Here is a 26696-nt window from a genome sequence, read left to right as displayed (position 1 = left end):
TGAAGTAAGACAGGCCAACTCGCGTTAGACATACCTAGGCCTGATCGAATAAGGCGTTTTACACTTTTTCACTATTCGTCCTAATTTTTATCTAATAAGACGACGTGGAAACGGTCAACCTCTTCAAAACGCTACATGGACGGTACAAAACGATGCAGCCTCAAGATTACATCACTCAGAGAAAAATGACTTGTTTTCCCTGATTTACTTGATTCGATAATTTATGATTTTTTCTTTTGGTTCAAATATATACGAGATTTGCTGTTTGATTAATTTTTTCTCCCATCCAGAGTAAAGATCGTAGTAGCGCCATTCAAATAATTGATGCCATTTGAATTCATCTAATTCGATAAATAAAATTCATTCACTATCAGATTAAGTTAAATCCACCCAAATTGAGGAAACTTTATCAGAATTTTGTGAATATTTGAATAGTTCTAATACGACATTTATTTGTTGTTAGAGAAAAAAAATATTGAGTCAAACATCCAATTCCTCGATCCTAGGAAATTTTTCTTTCAGTATGAGCAGCTAGCAAATTAGAATAATGCTGTGCGCCTAAAACACGGTTTCTTGTATCCTGGGTACGTTTGGCTAAAGTTATGTAAGGATCACGAAAAGAAAATCATGGATTATCCTTTTGTTTCCGATCTTCAAAGCTCGGCGTCCGTATTCTCGTAATTATCACGACCGGTTATTGAAAGGAAAGGATTTCGGTCAATTTCGATCGACGCCGCATATCATGATGTTCGCCAAGGCACCGCGACGCCGACGCCAAGCGCCTAAGGATTGCGCGTGGGCCTGAAGAGTCCTGCACCATCGTTTTGTTCGCACACCGTCTTCCGCCTGCGAAAAGATGGGAAAATAACGAGGTTCAAGCGGTCAAATATCCGGTTTCCCGTTACAACGGTAGTCGAAAAAATTTCTCACACGATATTTTACAGAATCTTAAACACATGTGACTGTAAAAACTGTCGATCATTTTAATATTCCATACAAGTTTATACTCTTTCACGAAAATCGATAAGAGTATTGTAATATTGGGATAACAGTCGATGCCATACCTTAAATATAAATGTTTCCTTCGATGATAATTCCTGGATCTCAAAGTAATCCTCAAGATCTGCTTCGCAGCAGACGATGCACTTGTCCAGGTAAAGAGGTTCCTGATCAGAAGACAGCAAGAAGCGTAATTTAGCCACGATCGAAAATCAACGAGATTGATTTTCTCCAAATGATCAATTTATAAACAATACGCAGTAGAACAATAAAATTGTTGGGGACTCGTTAAAACCAGACCTGTTTTAATAAAATTTTACAAGATACTTTGACGATTTAACAATAATAACTCACCCTCAGCAGAGAATATCGGCCGATTTTTTCCTTGACGAGCAAAAGCGTTGCTTCCTTGATTCCAATCTGCCTTGGGAATAGGGAATCATCAGTAAGATCGAGGAACTGAGTGTTCGGCTGAAACATAATGAATCGTGTAATAACGTTGAAATATTCTTAGATATAATTATTCGATCATAGCTACAGCTAAAGATCTATTGAAAGACTGACTTTTCCATTCGTGACCAGCATCGCGGTTACCGGTACGAGTTTGACGGTCTTTCCCCGTCGCCAATTGTTGTCGGTTGGCAGAGCTACCAGAAGTCTCCCCTCCAGAGCAAATCTGACCTCTTCGTGAGCCCATTCCAACACCTCGACGGCCATCTACAGGAATCAAAGACATAAATATGGATCGATATGGCCTCAGGTTTGGGTAGCTGAGAAAATTGGTTATAATTCTCACCTTCCGTAGCTTTATGTTGACCATATCCTGTTCCCCCATGGAGCGCCTTCCGTTTTGAATGATGGAAATCCTGCGCCACAGCTTCGTCGATGTCACGTCTTTGGCCTCCTGCGAAAACGTATTAGTTAATTTTTTCTATACTACATTTAAATCAGATTGATCGCTGTAAACCCGAATTATCGTATGATCAATCAACGCACGGCATTCATGTGCTCCAAGTGCAATTCGATGTTGGTCTGAGCCTGTTTCAGTTTATTCCTGGCAGTCTGGATGTCAGGTCGATTCGACGGAGTGGCTTTGAAGAGTCTCGCGAGCAGCAGAGGATACTTGGTGACCCTCTGCACGGGGACCATGAGGAAAGAGTTGAGGTTCATTCTGCGAAGAACGGCGTTCTCCATCTGCGACACCTTGAGAAATATCCTCAGCAGCTCCTTCTCCTTCTCGAGATTCTGCAGCAGCAAACTGGCGCTTCCCTGTCTTGTGCAGTAGCTCTCGAAGGCGTGAAGCATACCCTCAGACTCGAGGAATATCTTGCCGACGTCCATGGTGACCAGGTCCTCATCTCCGGACTCCTGATTTAGAAAGCGAAATTCAAACTCATAGATGACATAATATAGGATCGTTTTAATTACTTTGGCTGAACGAATCGTCGAAGAAACTCAAAGTCCTTTAAGCAATTATTACTCACCTGAACGATTTCAACAGCCTCCCTCAGCTTCTCGGCGAGAGTGATATTGTGCTCTAGGAGTTCCTCGACGTTCAGAAATATCGCGGATAGCTGGTCCTGGGTGAGAAGACCGGCCCTAAGCATCGGCCTGTAGAACTCTTCGAGTATGATTTGCAGGTCCCTTCCGTACTTCTGCTCCGTCTCGACGATCTCCATCACGATCTCCTTGCGCTCGGATCGCTTTTTTGCGCACTTTCTGCAGACGAACGGAGCGTAGACAACACCACTGTGCATGAGAATAAGGGAGTTGGTTTACTTCGCAATCGGTACATTTGCATACTCGATTCCCCAATATCCGTTATACGTGTGGAGAACCGTGCACCGGATATATGTATAGGTGTGGAAAATCATCGAGCGTGCGCAGCAGACGTGGAAGTGAAAACAATGAACCTTCATTCGGAGCAGTGTAACGAAATACCTGATAGGTCTGCATCTTTGGATGGCTGGGTTTTTCTTGCTGAATGGATTGTGTATAGTATAATATAAATGTATGTGAAATTGAATGGGGGATAAAACAATGGAGAACCTTGAAGCAGTTCGAACATTTCTCAATCGTTTAATTTCTCTTGCTAATCTTCTTGTTCTCCATATAATCATCATGCACTTTGCACGAATACATGAATTCATAGAAATTTCGATGATTTCGAATTCTTTATGGGGTTTTATCGAAGATCTGCTCACTCACAGATCAAGTGGCAAACGGTTTTGCACGGGTTTCAAGTGATTTCGATGGATTCAAAATGATTTCAACGAGTTTTAAATCGCTTCAAAATAGTTTCAAGCAATTTCAAGGGGTTTAAAACTGGTTTTAATCGGCTTCTAAGTGATTTCAAATGAATTCAAGCGATTAATTCATGCAATTTTCGAACGATTATGATCAAATGTGGTTTGCAATTTCAAGCAGTATACGATCCCTCAAATTTCGTCACACGCTGGCGCTTAGTAGACTGACAAGGAGATGTCACGCCATAAGACAACCGGATTTAAGAATCTTCCTCGACTCTTTTGATCCAAAACAAAGATACCCGTGTTGCCGCGTTTCGTAAAACGAGCATTATTTAACGAGGAAAAAAATCTGAAAAACTTGTTGCCGATGCATAATATCATCCAAAAAAGGTTGACATTTCAAAAAATTTTTACAACCCATATTCAAAACAAATTTGAAAACATTTTTTTTCTCGCTAAAAAGTTCATACAGTGAAATGCCGAAACATGGGTCTCTTTATGTTGTACGTCCCAAGAGTGTGTAAAGAAATATTCGTTAAAATTAGTCTGTCCTACCGCGTAACCTCTCCTCGTGATCAGTCAAGCTTGTATGTAGAAAAAGAACTCCAGTCCATCGCGGCTCCGGGAGTGCGTAATAAAGTGAACCGGTAAACGCGAGCGTTCAAATGACGTGCAGCAGCATTCCGCAGATCGTTTTTTAATTTTATCTACTTACTTTTAATTGAGAATAACCGGTGGCGACATTCCGTTATACTTAAAATAGGCGATAAAAATGTCGCGTGTATCTGGGATACCTGATCGTGACCAGAGGATCAAGCCGCTGTTCGCAGTCTTGGCAGAGTTTCGCATCGCCAGAAACCACCTGCGGCATCACTCCGAGGAGACTTCCTGGGCCTGAAGATCCCCCGCTGCTTCCTCTCCATCGCCGGACTGCCCCGCGGCTGCTACTCGCTTGGCTGCTTTCGGACCCAACGCCGCTGTCGGTTCGCTCAATGTCGACGGTCCTCATCTACAGGGGATGATGAGTAATCATCAGTTCGAGTAATTAATGGATCAGGATTAACGATCGAGCTAGAAGCACGATTTATCGTAATTTTACTGCGAGATAGTCGCGTGCGAGTGTTTTTTTGGATAATAAAAAATACTGGGATTAGAAAACAAAAGCTTAGAATAAATATGGATGATTTGTTTTAAATCACTTCGAAATTGTTGATTTTATTCAGAAGATCTTTACAAAGTCAAGTCACGATAGAAAAAAGTGTTCTAGTGAATTACCGGCTAAGAAAATGAGTCATCGTAGAGTGAAATTGAACGAATCTGCTACGTTTGTTATAGTTTTGAGGCGATTTGAAATGAAGTATCGACATCCAAGCTTTTTTTTATAATTCCAGTACTTTCTGTTTTAACATATTCCACAAGTTCTTACGGATCCAACGTTGATAAAAAATACTCAAAGTACGACTATCTTGTAATAAGATTAACCACAAAGTATAAATTTTAATCCAACCAACCATCCGAAATCACATTACCTTCAAAGTTTCTGGAGAGCTTGAAGTAGCCAATGGTAAATTGCCATCTTCGCTGCTGTCGGACACGTTCGATATCTGTGAACTCTTGGAGCTGAGATCATCGAGACTGGTCTCCTTTTGTTCGTAAAGCGCGTCTAACTCCCCCTCAGCATCCTCTTCCTCCTCGACGAGCCCAGTCCGTTCCTTGGAGTCGATAAGGTAGTTCAAAAGCTCAAATTTGGAAGCGTAATTCTCCTCCTGCGAAGAGGAGGCCTTTTTGGCGAACGGTTCCGACGGATGATAAATTTTCGAGCTGAGTTCCTCGGCGGTCGGCTTCTTGAAGAAGTCGTCCGGGAAATAGGATCTCAGCAGCTGACCGGAGTTGAACTTCTTGTAGTAGCTCGCCTCCTTGTACTCCTCGCCGAAGTACATCTGCTCCTTTTGGAAGGGCTCCGAGGGCGGCGGGCTCAGCGGAAGCGGCGGCGGTTGATCGTCGGGAATCTCTTCGTAAATCGGTTCCTTAATCACTTCGTACGGATTCTCCTCGATGTACATATTAGCCGCCACGAAATCGACCTCCGAATTCAGGCTCGAGGATCTCGAGTAGGTCGGATCGGGCTCGACCGTCGATTCGGAGCTCTCGTAGTCGCCCGACTTGAGCAGCGTCTCCTTCAGTATCTTCAATATCGCCTCACCACTTGTCTCGTCGAGGATCTCGCCGTTCCTTCGCGCTTTCATCAGCGAGTCTTCGAGCAGCTTGGAGACCACCGCTTCCTTGGAGAGCGGTGGGATCCGCTTTCCTTCAACCCCTTCTTCAGGGACAGACGGCTTTGCGTGGTCCACGTGTTTCTCCGTGGAATCCCTCTCGCAATCTTCGTCAACATCCGGTCTGCTTGCGCAGGGTTTGACGATTATGTTAGAGCTATAATTATCCAGTATGACTAGCGTCCTGTTCTCTGAGGAGCTTTGGATCTTCGGCGAAACGTCGGTGTTAACCGATATCACAGTCGGGTTGCAGACGCTGTCCTCACCGCCCACGCTGATGGTCACCTTGTTGTTCGAGCTTGATTCTCCGCTCGAATTTTGGTCCCCGTTTATCATTATCGACGTTCTTCTACCGCCGCGACTCGGCGCTTCGGAACCAATTTGCAGTCTGTGGACGAGCGGGGACTGAAGTGGGCTGACCGTTATCTTGAAGACGTTTTCTGACCTGCTCGAGGCCACTCCGACCTTGGAGTTAAAGGACGCCTTTATATCTGCCGCGAGTGACGGCTTCGGCGGTTTGAAGTCAGTAGTACCAGGATCACTGCTTCGGTTCTGGGGCAAACTTTTGTGCTTAGAAGGCGGCGGGGACCAGCTGGTGGGCCTCATCCTCTGGAAGCCTTCCCAATTCGACCTTGGCGGTAGTTCCGGTTCCGCGTCCCGACGCACCGGCAAATCTCCGGGTAAATTCGGCTCCGCTTCGTCTTCCGCTTCCTCAACTGGAAGTGGGACCAGGGTGCGAGTGGGATCCGGTTCTTCGGCGACCTGGTGTGGTGTGTCCTGGGAACCGGCGGTTTCGGCGTCCCTCTGGATCCGCCTGCGAATGCTGAGCCTCATCGTGTCCGTGAACTGGACGTTCTCCACCATTCCCGGTTTCGTTGGGGTGCGCTCACTTTGGCTGCGCTGGAGCGCTGGTCTCCGGGCTGGTGTTGGGTCTGCAACATGGTAAGGCCCTATCACGTCATGCTTCAAATAATAGCGTTGAATATCGGAATCAGTGTTAGGTAACTGGCAGTGATAAAATTGACAAAAATTAGTCGATTTGGACTACTACAGAACAGTTTTTGTGGTCAATTGGGAAGGTCAACATCAGATAGTGTTAGATGAACTGCCCATATTTTTATAAAATGTATATAATGCCTACACTCATTGTACTAATAAGCGTGATTCGGTTCTCACAGCGTAAAAACTAGTAGATGATTTACAAAATGACTAATTTTAGTTTGGTTATTTTCGACGGTTAAGTACTAGAATCAAGGTATTTATAAATATCAAGTAACAATTGCGTCGGAAATGAGAGGTACAAAAAAAAATCCCCCCCCCCCCAAAAAAAAAAATTGTCATCAGGTTCATTTTAAAAACTCCAGGTTAGAATTTTTCCACCTTATATTCACGTCCCAGTCGAGTTACTCGTGTTTGGTGTGACTCATGGATACTCTGGTGACCCTTTCCATTCGCAAGATTTATCATCTCTCGAGGTCTTTGTCCTGCAGCAACATCAGTCCGCCTGCATGCCTTCTCTTTCCAAGATCAAGACCTGTTTCAGCGATTGACGCATAATCTCGCAAATGCGTATGAAGGCATTATTTTCAAGAAGGTAATCTGAATGTGGTAAGAAAATCTATAAAGCGAATTCATTCGAGATTCTTTATACGGATCGCTCGCCAATGTTTAAATTTCATCTCGACTAGAGGCGGTTCAATTTGGTCAATCAGAATAATGGATTAGTAATGGTTGAATAAATTACACAATTTCAAATCCTTGAACTTTTCGAAAAATTATAATTACGGAATTATATGGTCGGCAGGTATGCAACATGTTGGACAGCTTTACCAAGGATAGTGGCATGTTGTAGCGGTGACTTTAGTAATCCTAGGCATATAATGAAAACTGGTTGGCATATTGAGTTGTTTTTTTAAAATACTCTACTCTAAGGTACACAAGTTGAGTTACCGGTTATCAGGCAAATCCAACCTGCTCAAAATCACGATCTCTGTTTTATGTACTAACAGACCTTGAAAACTGTCGTCTTACCAGCTCTTCAACTTTGCATCTGTGAACCGTCGCCGACGTCACCGTAACGGATTGATTTTGTTTAAAAATCAAACTCGTTTAACTGGTTCGTCGAAACGGATTTTCTATCCATGAAGACGATCTTTTACCGAAGTCGGTTTATGGAGAAGATTTATTCGCAATATTCAATCGCCGTTACCAGGTCTCTGGCTAACCAAGCTTACCGTTGATACACGTATACCCAGAAACTGTTGCACCGACTTGCATAGCAACCGAGATAGCAACATTTAAATTGCGAAATGTCCTCACGATATAGAAGTGCAGTAATACATCAGTAGATAACCAGCAAAGAAGATCACGATCCGCCTTCTGGCTTGCGCAATGAAAAATCCACCTACTTCTCGACTCTCGATCCTGCAAGAAAGTACAAAGAGAAAAATAGAATGAAGTATAAATTGCTCACCGTTTGTCTCGGTCATCTCGGTCGTCTCGACATGTCGCTCCTCTTCGTCGTTTTCCGTCGCCTGCTCCTTGAGCTCTTCGATCTCGATTTCGAGCTCGGTTTCGTCTTCCGGTCGTACCTTCCCATTTCCAACGTCCGACTCGTTAATTGACGCTGCAACGGTTTCGGGAACCGGAACCGGTGGCGGTGCTGGTCTAGCCACGGTTTCCGTGCGTGTGATGCTTTTCGGTATCCCGGATATCCTCGCCGGTGTCGTCGGTTTCCTGGCTGTACTGATCTTATCCGTGGATCTGGGGTCCCTGATGTTCGGGATGGTGATGAACTTCGGCCTCTTCTCGACCTTCTCCTCGGGTACGATGTTCTCTTCGACGTCCTCCTCCGGTTCCTCGGAGTGCCTGCCAAACTCAAGTTTCGCCGGTGCAAAGACGACGTTGTTGACGTTGAAGAGCACGCTCTTCTTCTTCACCCCCGGTGGCCTGCCGGCCCTGAGCCTTTTGAGTATGCTCTTAACGGGCGCCGCCTTGGCCTCGGTGTTCCTCGTCTTCCGTGGCGGCCGCTTCGGCGAAACCTTGGGAATGGGGATCCCAGTGGTCGGGGTTACAGCGAGGTTCCCAACTTGTTCATCTTCGTCCGAGGGTTCCCGGGGCTCGTTGAAGACCCTGATGCGTTGTCCGCCAATAGCAGCGACGGAGCATCGCGCGGGGATGCGTTCTATAGACTTGACCTTAGAGGGGTCGAAGAGGGTGGGCAGGGGCTCATCAAGCTCGAGGGCGTTGTCGGATAGGTCGTCGCTGAACTCGTCCTCGTCACGAGTTGCCTGCTTCTTTACGAGCAGGTAGGGGTTCACATCGCACTCTAGAATGCTGCGCCGGGCGTCGGCGTCACGGGCGCCCCCTTCGTCCTGAAGCCATTCCTCTTCCCGTTTCCTCCACCCCTTCCGCTGACGGAAACCTGAGTTATTACTCTCCGAGTTGAACCAGTGATCCTGCTCCTTCGCCGACCACGCAACGCTCTGGCTTCGCCCACCGTCTCGGGGCCCCTGGCGATGGGGACTTATGCTACGGGCTCTGGAGCGCGGCTCCACCAATCGCGAGCGGCGCACCAGGTCGTAAGGGTCGTCCAAAGCCGGACGCAAAACTCCGGCCAAACTTGGCCGCAGCCGTGACGCGGCCGAGGGGGTGCGGCACGTGCCACCCAGCGGAAGACCGGCGAGCCGGTGGCCCCCGCACTTCTTGCAGTTACCCAACCGCCGTGTTGTTCCGCTAAGGAACTCCGGGCACGAGCAGACCACCAGGATCGGACGGCCTCCGAACCCCGAGCACCCTGAACGGGAGTCCAAAACCGCCTGGTGACTTCCTCGGACCGTTCCGTACAGCCACGGATCGCCGTATCGCATTTGACGCGACAGCGCGCTTCCCCCACTTATCGTTCCCCAGCCCTGCTTCGGACCCTCCTCGGACTGCATCTGGCTTTGCCGGGAGAGACCCAGTCGGACGCTCCACGATTTCTTGCCCTTGCTCAGGGTGTCGTAATTCTGGAACATTCAAAGGATTAGAATTTAAAGGGAAGGAGGGGCAGTATGGCGACGAGAATTAGGCTGTGAGGGGATCACTTTAGGTCAGTTATGCGAACGAGGAAGATACGGAGAACCGAGTGCAAGGTGTGATGGTTTAGTTTTTGCATGTGGAATCTATGTATTGCAAAAAATCCGACGAAATAGACATTTTTAAATTAAATATGGCACGGTAGGAGCGATGCATTTCTGGCCGCCAGACGTTACGGTGTCATATTTCTATTCTCAAAAGTGTAATTGTGTATAACTGGAAGAATCCGAGACACTTCATCAAAGAATTTACTGATAATAAAGATCGTTGTAATCACTTTGATCGTCATTCCTCGGTTATACTAATCATTATGTAGCGAGGTGGTTACAATGTCGTGAGGTTGAATGCACATATTTTGCTACTCGGCATTCGACATCCACGTCTAGGAGTTAAGAAAATTAGTCTGTTTTTAGAGATCGACTGACGCAAGCGACTACAGCTTATGTCGTTTAGACATTTTGTCCTTCTTTGTGTATTATATAAAAAAAATTCCTCCGATATTGTGCAATCTATAACAAGCTTTTTGGTGTTAGCTTAAAGTTGTTTAAGCGTGTCGCGAATTTCAAGATTTTTTCGACAAGTTTTACTTCCTGAAATCGTAATTCAACGGGTAATGAAAATTGATCAAGGATTTTCCATTCATAGATAACTTATATGTATAATAATGAGTCGCAGATGAAAAATTCGACGAACTCTGATCAAAGATTTAGAATTTGATGGAATCCGAAGATCGCAACCTGCATGCAACTCGCGCTGCCATATTGTGATACCGATCTGGACTGTTGACGGATAATCATTTAATAGTAATTTCGTTCCCAGAATTCGGACGGTTTCATTGCTGGTTTGGTTCTCTCAACAACGGCAAAAACAAAGAGTAAAGAAAAAGTAGAAGATAATGCGCCGATTTCACCACAGGATCGGTGATCAAACTTGAATGTAAATTCCGGCTGGGCGATGGCCCGGTCAACCGGCGATCACCACTTTCCCTGTTCAGTAGTCGAGACTCGAGCATGGTCGGCCATCTTTGGAAAATACAATAACCGGGCTAACCGAGAACTGGATTATAGTCCGTGCAAATAATTTTACGGAAGAAAGTTCGATCGCCTTGCCGCACTTGTTAAACATTCGGGTTTTTCTCTACGCCGACAGAAATCGCAATCTAGCGTCTGATCGATTAGGTAACACCGCAACATACTGCAGATTGCAGGAAAAGCGTTAAGACACGGAAAGTTTCATGCGTGACGCGATTCGCATTTGCGTTTACACACATACGCAGGTTGAATTATATAGCATGCACGGTTTCATTTTTGCGTAGAAAAATTTGCCAGCGTTGTTCCATGAACCAAAAACGTTGCGCGGATGTGCGGCGAAGACGAAAAATCAGGAATCTGAGCAACGATCTGCACTAAGTTCAACCTAACATATATGTGTTGGGACTTGCAGTTTCGTTACGGGTTTCCAAACCGGAAAAGGCAGTGCCATGACACAGTTATCATACAATAAGTGTATTCGCATATAATGGTTGCAAAATGAGCGGTGATTAGTTCGAGCTGTCAAAAGCAGGTGAGGAGGATCTGGACGTTGCGAAAAAGTGATGAACGAAGAGAACCGAGGCTTCTTCTTCGCCTTCTTCTTCTTCTTTATCCTCTTTCTCCGTGCAATCTTAATCTCTGGACACCATCAAGCCGTTGGCACCAGGCCTTGTCGAGCAGGGAAAGTTGCTGCTGATCCTAGCGAAGATGTTGAGTCACGGCCGCTACGCCCGCCGCTGTTATTCCACTATCAAATCAGCACCTGACTCGATGTTACGAATTGATATAGCAAGAAGAAGAAAAAGAAGAAGAAGAAGAAGAAGAAGAAGAAGAAGAAGTAGGGGAAGAGCGCGAGAGAGTAGAAAAAAGTAAGAGTATAGCTTTAGAAAAAAAAGAACCATCGAAAAATAAAAGCGTTCAACTTTGGCGAACGGCGATATTCCTTACAGCCTGTAAGGCTCCGTTTGAGGCTCTCGTGTAGCGAATATCATACCGTACAATACAACTTGATTTGACTTGAGAAGCTGGTTTTAGAAATGACGTCAGAAATGAAAGAGGAAATTTTTAGCGCCGAATTGGTCTGCGTCTTTTTCGCTGTCTTTTATTTCTCCTCTCTGTCGCACGTTCTTCTCCTCATGCACACACTTGTCTCAAAGGCACAAAGAGCGTGATCCGGTCTTTCCAAGTCCGTGAATATCCAGGTCTCGTACTGGCATCACGAGGCATAAATTATTATTTGCCAACCCGTGCTAGACGTAACGCAACCCGTTCCAGCTATACCTATACACAGTATGTATCATACATACAGAGGATGGAAGACGTGCGTTATAAAACCGCCTGCAACGTTGGCGTGTTTAATTTTCGTTGGTGGATACCCACACCAACCATGCGCACAAGTTGACCAGATGCAACCATCCGAGTTGATTTTCAAGTCCTATCCTATTCGGGTATTTGGAAATACAGCTTAAAGTTGGACAACCTCGAGTCGCTCTTCGTGTCCAGCAGATAACACGGAGTAGCTGCTGGACAGGAAGAGATACGCTCGTCATCCTCAGTTTCCAAAGAGAAAAAGAGAGCGCTGCGGGAATGGGAAGAAGAGAAGAGGATTCGAGCGGGATTGCGCAAGGCGAAGTGCACTCGCCGTGACCCTGCAGCTCACAATGCAGCTGTGACTGAATACGAGTTTCTAACACTTTGTGCACAAGGCACCACGTAACGCGTCGATCGCCGCAGCATCATTACCGCACGAAGAAGGTTCGTAATTAAGCTATAGGTAAACCAGGGACATCTTTTAGTGTGGAACTCACCTTTCCGGGGGTCGGGGAGGCCGTCGGCGAAGGGGATCCGGTGCCGGTTCCCGACTGGAGATGGTACCTCTTCGGGGTGAGCATCGCGGAAGGGTTACCTGGGCTACCCTGGGTAACCGCCACACTGGCCATCGTCATTTCTGTCCGACGAGTAACTCGGCTCTCTCTTCTGCAGGATCAGCAAGGTCTGAGCGTTCCGTAACGCGGAAACGAGCTTCCAGCCCCGGCTACGCATCGTAGTCCCTCGGCTGGAGTCTGGAACGAAAAAGAAGTCTGGGTGTCATGTTGGTGTCAGCCTCGCTTCGACGTTTTGTCCAGGTTTTCGATACCGCGCCATTGGCGGGTGTGGGAGCGTTGCCCAATGCTGTTTTTAACCGGGACATAATAATTACATCATGTGACAATATTGGCTTACGCAATATCTCACCTCTCCTTCGCCTCTCTACCCGCACCTTATATACCTACCTATATCGCTCTTTTTCTACACTTGGCGAGATGCTAGTTGCGCAATACCTTCGCACCGCGAATGATTACCGCGATTCGGTTGGCCGTTCAGCCTGAGCCTAGAAAGCTGGAGACTAGACTAGAGCTCGCTGGTCTCCGACAGGCACCGGCGAATCCTGTATTATACGTATCACCCTATACTAGTCTCAACTACACTGCACGCAACCGTTGACTTACTTCATACACGCGTGGGCTATACTGCTCAGTAAATCAGTGCTGTAACGTTTAATTATCTCCTGAAGTGGATAAGATGGAGAAGATCTGGAAGCACGACGACTGCAGCGCTCAAGCAATGTTTTCTCATGTTTCATGAATTTTAGTAGTAGGTATCATTTTCAGATTCAGCGGGCAGCTTCTAAACATTGAAAAAGAGTAAAAAAAAAGGAGGATCATGTTCTTATTATTTATGAACAATTTTTTCATTGATTTACAAAATCTAAACACCAAATAAGTATCCGTCATTTTCAGAGATTAATTGGAATCGTGAAACCATCAATGTCGTAGCCTTTTTTAGTAATTTCCTCTGTCAAAGTGGGCGTAATTCGCGGCAGCCCCTGTGCCATCATTATCGGATAGAACGGGTTTGACTTCGGGTTGAAAGAACACGCTACTAGTCTTCGACACGTGCGTCACGTGTGTCTTGTAGATGCGTGTTATGTGCCGCACACGAGTTACACGTATAAGTATGTGCCTGGATATCGCGTTCCCACTTGAACGCGATACGCTGCGTCCATATTAAGTACCCACCCATACGAGATGTGGTGGTCCTTTGCTCTCAGAGGCAGTACAAGGTACCGTACCGTGGGCATAACGTCATTCGGTGATGCCTACGTCTTGACCCGGAGTTGAACACCGTTCCAGCAAACCTAAGAAGCGCGTTTTCATTGAAGCGAATTTTCACACCTCTGAATCTACTCGCTAAAAATTTTGCATACCGTCAAAGGTCGCCCCATCATTATGCCTCTTTGAGATGAAATTTTTCTCCGACAATTTCTCCACGCATAGGCCATTAGATAGCAAGTATTCGCGAATCGAGAAATGAATTCTAATAGAGAAATTCACTACTTATCTTCAACTCATTTGCAATCCAGCATTAACTCTTTAAAACGGTTTGACGAAGTTCAGAATGGCGAAAGGTCGAGAAGAAGTTTTCCTCTCTCACATGTCACTTGACTTGCAGGTACCGTTACGAGTCAAAGATGATGAAGGGAGTAAATAATTTCACGAGCTTTTCGCCATTACTGAACCAGCCTCCAGGACACTTAGCCTTTTGATCAAATAAAAGCCTGGAAGTAATCAGGTACACTCAAGACTCGTTAGAGAGACTGGAGTGAAAGCAAAAAGGAGGGGAATCGAACTGACAATCAGATAGGTACGAACAGCGCACAGTATGATTGCGGTAGTGTCGCGGAATTCGAGTAAATAATGTATGTTGGACACAATACGTCTACTACGCGAGTTACAGCTACACCTTCCGCCTACCATACGTTGACTGTTTTAATTATTTGACCACGCACTATTGGAACGACGATCAACGCACGTCGCAGACACAATGTCTTGATCACGTATTGCAGTATGTAGCTACGGTGTAGTAACAGGGTGAATGATTGCGGCTGGGTGGTTTCAGAGTTCATAACGAGTTGACCCGTTCAAGGGATGATGATCGTGACGAATCGCAAATAAATGCACGCAATTAATAACGTGTAAATTACTACGGATTGCTCTGGTGAACGAGTGAACGCTGAGCACTCGGGGACGCATTCGTAACATCAACTTTCAACGAAGGGTAAAAAATGAAACTCTGGGGCCCGAGGGCCCGCTTCAGCCTCGGTCTGACCCACTTGACCCACTTCCAACCCACTTCTACCTGGCACCGATCACTTTCATACAGTCGGAGAGGCGAGTTACTAGCTTCGCGATATCTCGAATCGAAACCTAGGTCAGTGAGTATAGTTATTAATTTCATTTAAAATCGATAACGAGATACCGTGTGGACATTATAGATACGTGTGTCCACAACCTTCGTTCTCCAGTCATCATCCCAGCTTTGAATACCAAGAGCATCCGTTTACATCAGGTCGTATCGCCACTATCCGACGATTTATCGCGCATGAATTACACGAAGGTATATCCGGACGGTTGCACCCAAAAGAACATTGAAGACAATTAGAGATGAGGAAGACAATCGAACGCTGATAACCTGGATATCCATCGGGTTTTAAGAAGGAAAAGTTTACTTCCTCCCGTCAAACATCTTGTCTGACATTACGAACGAGAGAGAATTCTCCTCACTACACCCCATGCCGTTACACCTAATCGTTAATCATTCCCAAGCATCATCTTAAGATCACAACACGAGGCAGCCTCACTCGAGCGAGCAGTTGAAGTGGCAAGAAACGAAGACTCGCAACAGCTCAATAGCAAACAATCTAACGGCAAGGTATTTCGAAGGTGTATAATCGACGTATAATCGATTCCAACGACAACTGGAACTGTCGCGAAGCTTCTGGCAGCTGCAGTGCCAGCAGCAGGGGAGAGTAAAAGAGAAATTACAAAAATCGTCTGTGCGCAGCACGTCGAACCGATGACCTCTCGTCACCTGCGGCATAAGGCAGATGGTGGTCTGCGTTTAACGCACTTGCCCGGATGGCACGCGGGGCAAGTTTCGCATCCTCAGAAGGTAACGGTTAGTTTTCTTCGCGTTGTAGGTCTTCTATCTTCACTTCCGCGGCAGGGAGTATAGCGATCGAACTTTGCTGCAGCAGTCCCGCCCACGATGTAGGTAGACTGCTTTCCTCGCCGCATGAAAGTGCACCAGGCCTGCCCTGAAGTGTCGGTTTCGCGATAGCGATAAAGGTAGCAGCGATTTCATCCATTTTCTAAAAAGTGATAGTGTCCATTTGCGCCATTTTACAGGCGTTACACGAAAATCGCAAAGCTTGTGGTGACGGGCTCACGTATGCGTGCTAATTATCGCGTGGGTGATGAGAGAAAAAAGGAGAAACAAAAATAGTGACATAAGTGAATGTCCGTCCGTGTAATCGTATACCGGACTCCAAAGTCCTTCGGTGATGCTTCAAGGCTCTTTGACCAAACCTTGATTTAGTAGTCGGTTAACGGGGTAGTCACGGCGTTCGTTTGTCGAATACACAAGCAGTTTTTTCGTGCCAGGAATCGCAGAATGTACTTGAGCCCAGATACATAATCGGCTGATCGGTATATAGACAAGGAGAAAAAGTTGGAACGATTTCGAACATCGCGCATTCAAAAGTTAGAAGTTGAATTTACGTACTTGAAAAGACATTTTTGGCAATGATTAATCGGTTACAGTAGAAAAATGACTTAGTTGAAAAAATATGGCACCATGTAAGCTTAACAGTGTTTTCAGTCTCAGATGGAAAATCCACTCCGTCAGTCCGTCAGTCAGTCGAGGTTGCTATCTGCACAAACTGAAGCCGTCGTAATAAAAACTTGAAAATTGCGAACGACCGGTTCGAGTTCTCGGCATCGGGCTTGTGACCTTTGCTGTCAGCGACGCACCAATTGAAAAACCTCGCCCTCCTTCGAGCCGTAAGAATAATCGTGGATAAGACGAGAGGCACGATCAGCACTTGATGAAATATGACGGAATACATAAAGTATTACGACTTTGCATTGCGGATTGCTTGGATCATAAGTGGAAGGATCGGCTGGAAAGATCGTGCAGTGACGATGTGACTATAATGATCGTTATATGACCGTTTAAAGGTAAAGTGTGAAGTGTGGAGGTAAGAATGCGACTCTAGTTTGTAGAAAGGTTGTTCACTTCTGCATTTAACTGCACACATTGAGTCTCTGGATTTTCTACATTCTTTAAAGTTCACGCATGCGCCGTTCCACTCGAAGGCGTTACATCAAAAACATTATTCGTCTAAAGAGTCTGAGCCCGCCTCCGCAACGTCTAACAAGAAGAATAAAAAAAGTATCAAAAGAAAAAATATCCACGTCTTCGTAACATGCATGCATCCGTTACCTCGAAGATGAATGGTGAATTCCTTAGAATGCAGGTACGATCGAGGAGTGAATCAGTAATAAACAGAAAAGAAGAAAAAGAATATTATTCCTCCCGCAAGTGTTCGTCTTATCCCTTTCTCTCGCGTTATTCCCCCCTTCCCACCTTCGATCCCTGAACGCTACGGCGACTTCCTTCTTCGCCCGAGTATCCCACCTTTCTGACAGCTTTGCGGCAGGCATTGTTTCCTTTTTTCTTTCTATTTTTCATTATTATACGCACCAGGTTAAGCCGAGCCTGCAGCATACTGCCGTCGACTATTCATTAGCGTCAGGATGGAAGAAGAAAGTGTGTTCCTGCAGTGAGCTTGGCGAGTCAACGTAAACGTAAACTCGTAGTCTGCGTGACAAGGTGTGTAAGATATATGCTTGTAACATCGGCGGGTCGTAATGACTGCGTACCATTAGAATGGATCCAATAAAAATAAGTCACGTTCTCGAAAATAGACTTTAACCACCGATAAAACACGGCGCAAATGCAAATCAATAGACGCAGACTTGCTTTTCTTGTCGATGGTCATGGGAAGCGGCAGAGTGTTTTCCTCGAGGATGCGACAGTCACTCAACCTGAGTGCCACCGTCTGCTGCTCATGACCATACAAATACCAGCCACGCACCGCGACTCTGCAGCCCGTCATCCGAGTTCATTGAGCCGAGGTCGCCGATCGAGGATGGGAAATAGACAGTACAAGCATCACCGTGAATTACCGTTTCAAAGGGGAAAATTCCCTGCAAAAAGTGACCGTTTCGCCCATGCACGAGTTAAATACCCATAACAGCAATGCTTGGTTCAGCGGAGCTGCTGAGTCATTTCTATAGATGTCATCTCGATTCAGGCACCGAGTGATTCGCTCGACAGGCAATTCTGCATACACAGCATCTTTGCGCAGGTGTAAAAACCGCTGATGATGTCTGTCTGTACAGGTATAAGCTGTGGATAACATACGGTTGCCGCATGTGTGTTCGAAAGTTGTTTTGAGTCGATCCGCAGCGAGACAAACGACCACTTTTGGTGCTGCACCTCTTTCCCTGTCTCGCTCGTTCTTTTTTCTCTCTTTTCTCCTCCGCTTTCAAGTGTGCTTGAGTGTGTGTTTGCGTACATCTGTAGAAGTTCACAGACGGCCAATATTTCACGTTCCAGAGTTCACGTATCGGCAGTCATCGAACCCGTGATGAATACCAGCCGTTAGATGTTCATCAGCAGTTGGTTTCCCTCTGCAGGAGAAAACCGTCTCCACGGAATTCGATCTTGTGTGAACAACTGAACATGCTTCTCCTTGGAGGGCAGAAGGAAATGCTTCCTTAAGAAGTTCTCGAGGTCCGACTTCTGATGTTGATATCTCACTCTTGGGACCGCTTCCCATGGAAAAATAAACCATTTCACGAACCTGACCAGGATGAGACGATCCAAACCCTCCATCGGATCGACTAACTCATTTTTTGGTGATCGGATAGCGGTGTAATTCGGCGCGTGAGTCACTCGGACGAAGAACGGTGAAACAAGGAGTAGATGAATCGAAGCGAAGAGACGGTACGGCGAAGCTGGCGAAGCGTCAAATCGAGGATCGTCATGGAGGTGTAAACGGCAGATACCAATAGCAGTGGGTTAGTCATGGGTTCACATCTGAATTCGACTGTTTGCTCTCCTATTGACACACTTAGGAGCGAGTGGCGTAACGAAACAGCGATACCCAACCGCGTGTAGGCGCGACTAGCCGCAAGCCGACATCTCAGAGCCAAACCAGCAAGTTGAGACTCGCCGATCGGTTAACGGTCGAGCCGGTCTGCCTTGAATCGCAAACGATCACCACCCGGCCACCGAACACTGGTTTCGATGATTTGAAAATGGAACGCGACTGAGGTGTCCAAGAATTTCCACCTTTTTCCCCATCCTTCCACCCTGAGATCGCTTTCCATGGGCAACTCGAGACCAGGCAACCAGTGACCTTATCGCATGGGTGGCAACCCAAGCTGTAAGGCAAGAATAATATGGTAAGTCGGGCCAGCCGGGCGACGAGAGGACTTCGTTACAGCCGGCCGCCAGATGGATGAAACAAGTCGCTAAGGTGGGCCACCACGTCACGAGACAAAAGGTTACTGGGTTCTAGGATTGCGTAAGGACGTTCGCTCTCGGGCTTTGAAGCCTCTCCTGCCACCACACGACGTCTTTCACCGAGATCGTTTCGAACCGCTTACCCTGTTGGATCGTCGCCGAAGAATCTGCGGGATGATGCGCGTCGCGAGAAAATCTGTTCTCCAAATTGCTTTTGGCAAATGTCCAGCGCTCTTCGTCAGTAGGAAGGGTATATCTTCCTTGTTTGTACTCGAGTATATTCAAGATAGGATAAGACCCAGAAGTGAGACTGTTGTATACCATTATGCCAGTGATTTAAATAAAATTTGTTTTCATACACTTTCTACGAACCACAATCGCGTCGCGGATATGAGATAAAGATAGAGTGAGTTTGCAGAGGTCGTACGTAAAGCATAAAACGCGACGTGGGCGTGGGTGCTTTCTCGATTGTCTTACGAGTTCACATGCTCTCTGCTGAAGACAGAAGCATTGCCGGATAAATATCACGGCCACGTCTATCTCCGGCTTGTATACGGTATGGAGTTCGCACAATGGCTCGACACTCTTCACATGCACCCGCACCTTGTAGTTCCTCGGTCAGCGAAAGTCCCCCCGTACGCCGAAAGGCCGTTCGCAGACAACACATGCTCACGTGCTCGAAATGAACACGGTCCTGCCGGAGGCTAATTACCTCCAAAACTCACTTTTCCTCCAGCCGGAATACCTTTTGTTATAACCAGGAACCAGCGGAAGAGACACCGCACGCAGTGCCCATCGAGCACCCGCTTATTGTCAGTGAAATTTTCGTCGGCAGCCAAAATCGCGTGTCTACAGTCGGTCGTCTCAGACGTTTGTTCGGCCTGCAAAGCCTGTCCCGAATACCGTATAATGCCTGCTATCACCATCGTCGTAAATTTACCCATGCACACGTGTTCACGAACCGTGAGATTAGTCGATGAACGCTTTCGCCGAAAGCCAGCTAATTGAATGTGCCGACTGGATAGAATGGTATACTTTTGGCGATTCAGCCCAGTGGTGCGGATTTCGTTTTTTCTTTTGTACCTTAATGGGATCAGAATGCGAGTAAATTGCTCCGAAACAAGAGCAAAACCTTGAATGATATGAATGATGGGTTTTAGCGATATGAAAAAGAACGTCGATTCACTTGCGGGACTCTAAGAAGGCTTCGATATCGGCACGGTCCACACCCTGAACAATTACTACCAACACCGTGTGCACGAGATAAGTGTAACAGAAACGGTAAAAACGGTCAAAGATAGAGAAGAAGATAGACGGAGAGAAAGAGAGAGGGTAAAAACGGGTTGGAAACTGCACTCTGGAGTATCCTGTGACCGCATATCACCGGCTCCTGTTTCTCGAGAGTACACCTACATATCCACATGTATTTATAGGTACACAACATAATATATATAAATATCTTAATACAAAGGTGATGTATTTAAACAGGAAGATCGGCACCCGATACGCTCGTCGTAAAATCCATCCAGGGTTTTGTGGTTATCGCCTTTGTCGATTTTCTAACACTCCTTTTGCGAAGAGTCTCGATTCAATGTGAAATTGGAACGGGAATCAGACGGAGATCGTTTCGAATCGCGTCTTCCTAGTAACGAATTGCGTGAGTGGACCGATTTCACCTTGTTTAGATCTAAGAGTCAGAAATTTGAACGATTTCGATTCAACAACGGTTGGCAGCGCAATATACGAATATTACTCTGACCTCCGCGAAAGCATGTTGAGTATGCGCAGGTGGTTTTCAAAAACAAATTCAACTTCCCTTCAAGATTCGACCTCGAAATATATCACCGCTGCATTGTAAATTTTTAATGCTGTTTCGTTTTTTACGAAAAAATACTGCAAACCTCAAGTTTCAAAGATACACTCAAGGTAAACAAGGTTTATACCCACGTACTGCGCGTGATCACACCACGCAGCAGAGATTCAAATTTTGCATTACCGCATTATCTGTTCGGGAAGAGTAAGTAAAAATACACTGTTGGTGCAATTTATTTTACAATGTGCAATAAACTTATTCTGTGTCTGAAGCGACAGGAAAAAAAATTACAATTGAAGTAAAATATCACATTGCGGTTAGCTTATCTTTTGCGTGGTAGACATATTCCTCACTATGAGCGAATCGGGTTTTCTCAACTTAGCACTGAAGAATTATATTATTATATTTATACGTATGCGTTGTAAGCAGATCTTAAATACTGGCACATACCACTTGCACAATTCAAAGGCACGTGTATGTCGCTACTATATTCTATCTGTAATACACATATAAAATAAAAAAAATTCTGGTGACATAGTACAAGTTTTAATCACAGCCGTTAGTGTTCAATTGAAGTATCGACACGACGATGTTAAAAGTTCTTTTTCTTTGTCTTTTGTGTTCGATTTTTGTTGAAGTTATTACTTTTTTCCTCCTCGGTTCGGGAAAGCTGAACCAACACGATAACGATATTAATGGTATATTAATAAAGTATAGCAGGCGTTATAAATGCCGTTAAGAACAAGAATACTGCAGCTTAGCGGATTGGCAGAACACAGTTTGCGTTCAAATCAGCTCTGGTATATATCAGCCTGCAGAGAAAGCAGCTCGATTTTATAGGAAACGATTTGCAGCCTCGACAGAGCGCGACTAAACGCTCTAATATCTAATTCCAAACTCGATGCAGCGAGCGCAGCACTTATGATACTCCAAGACATCTGATACGCCGATTTTATCATCGCCCTTGATCTGCGCATGCAGAGAAAAAAACGCATCTCCTGTCTTCGAATATCTGCAATCGTTCAAATCTCCGCGACGAATCTTTTTCGCAACTTCCGAGTTTCCACCGGCTTGGAAAGTAGGCTGATCATTGGTGCGGCTGATGAAGCGGATTTTATATTTTCCGCAGAAAAACATCGCGCGAAATGGAATATTTCCGGTAGCTCTGGCGCCTTCGGAAAATGGCGGAGCGAGCGATCGCCGAAGGAGCGCAAGAGCTACCAGGTCTCAGAACCGTGGGCTTGTCGCATTGTAATTCTAGGTTTATCAACGCTGTCCTGGATATGAACAGCACTTAACCTGCAGCGACAGACGGCGTTACGCGGCCAGCTGGTGGATATAATCGGTTACTCGGCCTATATTCTAAAATTTTATTCACATAAGTTGCGTGCACGAGATGCCGGAACGGCCGACTGCGGTGGCTGCAGCCTCGAGGCGAAGACAAAACACCTCGAGAGGAATGAAATATTAATGAAAAACGTAGCGAGGATGAGTAAAATTGGCCGGATTAAACCGATCGAATACCGTGCCGGCCATTCCGTTCCGTTCCAATAAATTTCAGTGAGATCATCATCGCAGATTCGGAGGAATATGAATTAGGATTGAGAACAAGAGAGGATCAATTATTCCCCGGAACAATGAATTTTATCGTGATAATATTATTGTAATGTTCCAGTTTGATTCCGCGTGGGATTCGATCTTTTTACTCGCGTCGAGTTCCGATCAGGGAACGCCGCGGTTGTAAGTTTTATGTTACGCCTGAGGACTGAAACCACTTCCGGTTTCACAACGCCGTGGTCAGAGAGCTGTTTCCCGGAGGATTCTAACCGGCAGAGCTCTCTACCGTAACCTAATCTAATCTATCGCTGGAAGCAATATAATGTAAGTATAAATGTATATATCAAGTCGTAAAACGAATGCGGCTCGCTCAGACGGAAACCTAGTTGCACAGAGAAAGACAATATTGTTACAATTATAACGAGTTGAAGTTTGCTACATTTCCGTAAAAAAAAACCGCGCGAAGAAATTTTAAAAGCAAGATAAAACAAGCATTACATGTAATCAGATAATTATAATAATTGTATACTCGTGTATGTACAAGGTTTTGTGAAATAAAAAAAATAAATAAATAAATAATGAAATCGTGATCATTTTCGTCAAATTTTCACCTGCATAACCGTAGAAGATCGTTGCATTTACGCGTGTCGCCGAGTATTCGCGATCGGCGCGAATGACTGGCATTTAAATACCAAATGCCTTGTCTACTTGGTACCGTAAATGGCTGTAGCTACCCGGCGTCTTTATTTACACCGGGATATCGAGTATGAAGGCGCGAGTATAAAGAGAGGAGACGATAAATCATTGTACTGTACGCTGTCTATAGGTGTATAACCTGAAGAAGAGGAACAGTTACGACCGAGATGAGATCGGGATAAATTACGAGGAGGTTGATCAATTTGCGGCAGAAACAAAGACGCGAAAACTTGCGTGTTCGTTGTCACGTTATTACGGGGATTTTGAAATTCGGCAAAGAAAGCGGTCTTCGTTTTGGCTGCGACCGTTGTTTAGCATGCGGTGCTCGTTTTGCGGAAGGAAATTAGGCGAGCTGCAAAAGCCGCGGAGCATGTAACAGCGATTCGAGGATCTGAACTGTTTCTGCTGCCACGGAGAAAAGTTCGCGAATAACAGTAAAAAGCGTACATACGTATGCGCTGTTCATACTGCGTATAAAGACATTGCCAAAGATCGGTGAATCTTCTTCTCTCCTCTCGAGTCAGACTGACGACTCGAGGATTTGAATGATTTTAGCGTCGCGGCGTTAATCGGCCGCGACTTGTACCATCATCGTCGTCGTCGTCGTTGTCGTGCGACCCCGATTCTTTGTGCTTGCGAAATAAGAAGAAAAGAGGGAAAAAAGTTCGCTTAACAGTCTTAACACGGTACGAAATAACTTTATTGCGGTATACGCACAAAATCACGTAACTTTAATCCCGCGGTAAAATGATGGATTGAAATATTATATGAGCCTCGTTTATCGGGTAAAACGAGGTGTAGCAAATAGCGCAAAATGGAGAAACCGTTCAGCGGAATAATATTGAAAAAATAAGAATGACAGACACACGAATCTCCCTTGCGTAACAGAGCCTTGTCTATGTAGCCGTGTGTAACTACATGTCTCCAGACGTTGAGCTGTCCGTTGTAAGAAAGTTCGTATCGTACCTGCCACACTGGACACGCTTATACATGAGATCATAAAACCTGTCCAAATACATACGGAATTAACCAACGCATTCGTGATCTTTGTAAGCTGTGTTTCTTTGAAATTACGTAATTATTATTACGTACGTTTTCACGTAGGAATTGAATTCGTCAACGAGAGATTCGTTCTATGCATTATTATAATAGTATGAAAAACCTGTTTGGGTCTGTGCTCCAAAACTATCATGTATATATGATCTTTGGTTACGTGTACTCGGACAGTTTCTGTTTTTCAATCTGCATCAATATAGGTCCAATGATTTTCTAAAACTGAGTTATATACTTAAGTTGGCTTACTTTGATGTGGTATCCATCCAAAAGCAGATCTGAATATCCTGGGACTGCTGCACTCACTGTATGTAATACCTTTTAATATTATACTTCACCAATATATGTATTATGCATAAATTTTAATTAGGACGATCATTCAATCTGTACAACACACTGTTAATTAACAACGACGAACAATTTAGTATTAGAATGACGTGTTCACTGCATCATCGTATCATCCCCAACGGTTCACCATATCGATCCCATTCACTGCGTATCACTGTACAAATATTTCCCAATAAATCAATCAATCGATCGATCGATCGATCGATGAGGCGATTTCTTTTCTCTTCTCTTTGTTTTACAATTCTACTCTGTTTTATCGCCCCCTTTTTTTTTACACCCGCACACCGTGACTAGTTTTGTTTTTAGAAACGCGAGGAGAGTGACGAGCGAGCTCCGCCTCGGACGAACGTAGATCGCGAAGTGCGCGAAGAGAGAGGCCTTCTCAGTTGCGCCCGCTTTGGGGGACGGGGAACCAGTCCTACGACGACGACGTTCACTCGTGTCGGTTTGTCCGCACCGCGTTTACCGTATGAACGCACGTTACACACAGACACTATACAGCGGATCGCTGCATGGTCCACACAATCTGAGATCGATCCCGCGTCCCTTATGCCGATCAATCAATCTCGAAGTTTCAATCCCTTCCCCCCATTTTTTCTGCAAGACTCGCCCTAGCAGAAAACGCAGGCAATAATGAGTTCATTTCATCTACTTTGCATGCTGGAGACGGAACTACATAATTGTATTTTACATAGAGCTTTTCAAAAGGTGACCAACTTCTTGCAAAATTTGTCGATCAAAGGTCACATCTTTACTGCTCGATCGTGTCACGCTGATCGCAGTACATCCCATGTGCAAGGGATGGGATAACTAATGGGTGAAAGTGACGGGGCCATGGAGCACTGGACCATGAGTACGATGGGCGAGAAAGTGTCAAGGCTAAACTGAACAGAGGATTCTATAGCCTCCACGATTAGTGCAGCAGCATGTATAATACAGGAGCGTGCACCGTTGGATGATGTTCGGAATTACGTAACGCGTTATAGCGCTGCATGGGTCGTCATCGCGGTCGTAATATTGTACGAAAAGATTGTAGATTTATAAGGTGCATACGGATAGAAATGGATTGCGAATTTTCAATCAATATTTTTCAAAAGGATCTACAGCAATTGGACTAAAAATGTATATCTCAAAAATTAAACTCAACCACAGTTTATTGTTACGGATTTCACCGATTTTACTGCCATAAACTGCTGGCGCCGTAAATACCTTTCTTTTTTTTGTGAATAAAGTGAACGATAAATACGATAGAAATTAGCTTCAGTCGAGATTAAGTTTCCAGCTATTTCGAGGTCGGCGTTGATCTATCGCTCATCTCCTCTACAGGAGATGCTGTGTGATATATCTCGGCAACTTGTACAACTCACTAGTATATGCCATACATCATAACGGAACCGTACGGGTAAATTCTAGAAATGCCAACGAACGCTGAAAATATGGCACAATTTCAAAGTTGAATTATGAATTAGTGCAAGAAAAAAAATTTTATCGATAACGACCATAATGTTTCTAACAAAAAAGAAATTAAGAAATTCTTTGCGATGGATATAATTAGCAGAAACAGAACCCATCTAAAAAAGGGACAAAAGGACAGCTGCTTTCGTTCGAGCAAAGATTTTTTTGTTTCAGCCTTGCAGCCCGACTTGGTTCGGCTTCTGCAACGCGTGTAAAACGCTTGCTGCACGCTTGTAACGAGAAATTGGTTACTTTGCCGAAGCTCCGTGTACTTTCTACATGGACTCGACTGGGCCGCGAAGAGGCGGTGGTTCGCCGATACAGTTTCACTTGCAACTAACACCTTCGCCGTAAATAACGTCGCGTGCAGATCGCGAGCAACATTGTTCAACGCGTTGGGACCGACGCCTGTGAGGCCCAGGCGAGAGAAAACAGCGAGAGGACGGCGATGCTGGTTCCGGGTACGGCCCAAAGTCACGCGTTGCGTTCTCCAGATTGTAGCTGGTGACCGCGGAACAGCAAAAATGAGTTGTTTTTTTTTATTCTTAGTTGGTAAAAAGCGGAGGACGGGAGTAAACGGGGAACAGAGAAGATCTATGAAAGCTTCGTGATCAGCGATCAGGGCTATTCCGATATTCTCTAAGAACGTACGATTGCGATTTATACACGCGTAATCGACCCCGTCTCGAAAAGCCTGCGTCACGTATCACTTATAGATAGATATCAGCGG

General features: G+C 45.3%; 1 protein-coding gene across 2 annotated transcripts; it reads right to left on the bottom strand.

The window, feature by feature from the left end:
• Positions 1-583: 583 nt before the first annotated feature.
• LOC124409025 lies at positions 584-24454 on the bottom strand. 2 transcript variants are annotated; one of them, XM_046886416.1, is made up of 12 exons: positions 24413-24454; positions 12438-12692; positions 7995-9528; positions 4778-6453; positions 4043-4257; positions 2484-2748; positions 1996-2367; positions 1796-1903; positions 1564-1716; positions 1354-1470; positions 1065-1166; positions 584-846 (listed from the first exon to the last, which is right to left on the bottom strand). In XM_046886416.1, the coding sequence occupies exons 2-12, from the start codon at positions 12573-12575 to the stop codon at positions 718-720; spliced, it is 4809 nt and encodes a 1602-aa protein (XP_046742372.1). In that variant the 5' UTR covers positions 12576-12692; positions 24413-24454; the 3' UTR covers positions 584-717. The 2 variants fall into 2 exon arrangements, with proteins under 2 accessions (XP_046742372.1, XP_046742373.1); XM_046886417.1 differs by having other exon boundaries at positions 1996-2364.
• Positions 24455-26696: the final 2242 nt, after the last annotated feature.

This window comes from Diprion similis, chromosome 8, assembly GCF_021155765.1.
Source record: "Diprion similis isolate iyDipSimi1 chromosome 8, iyDipSimi1.1, whole genome shotgun sequence".
In the NCBI taxonomy this organism is placed as follows: Eukaryota; Metazoa; Arthropoda; class Insecta; order Hymenoptera; family Diprionidae; genus Diprion; species Diprion similis.
The sequence above is the reverse complement of the archived record's forward strand: the minus strand, read 5'-3'. Positions and strand labels throughout refer to the sequence as shown.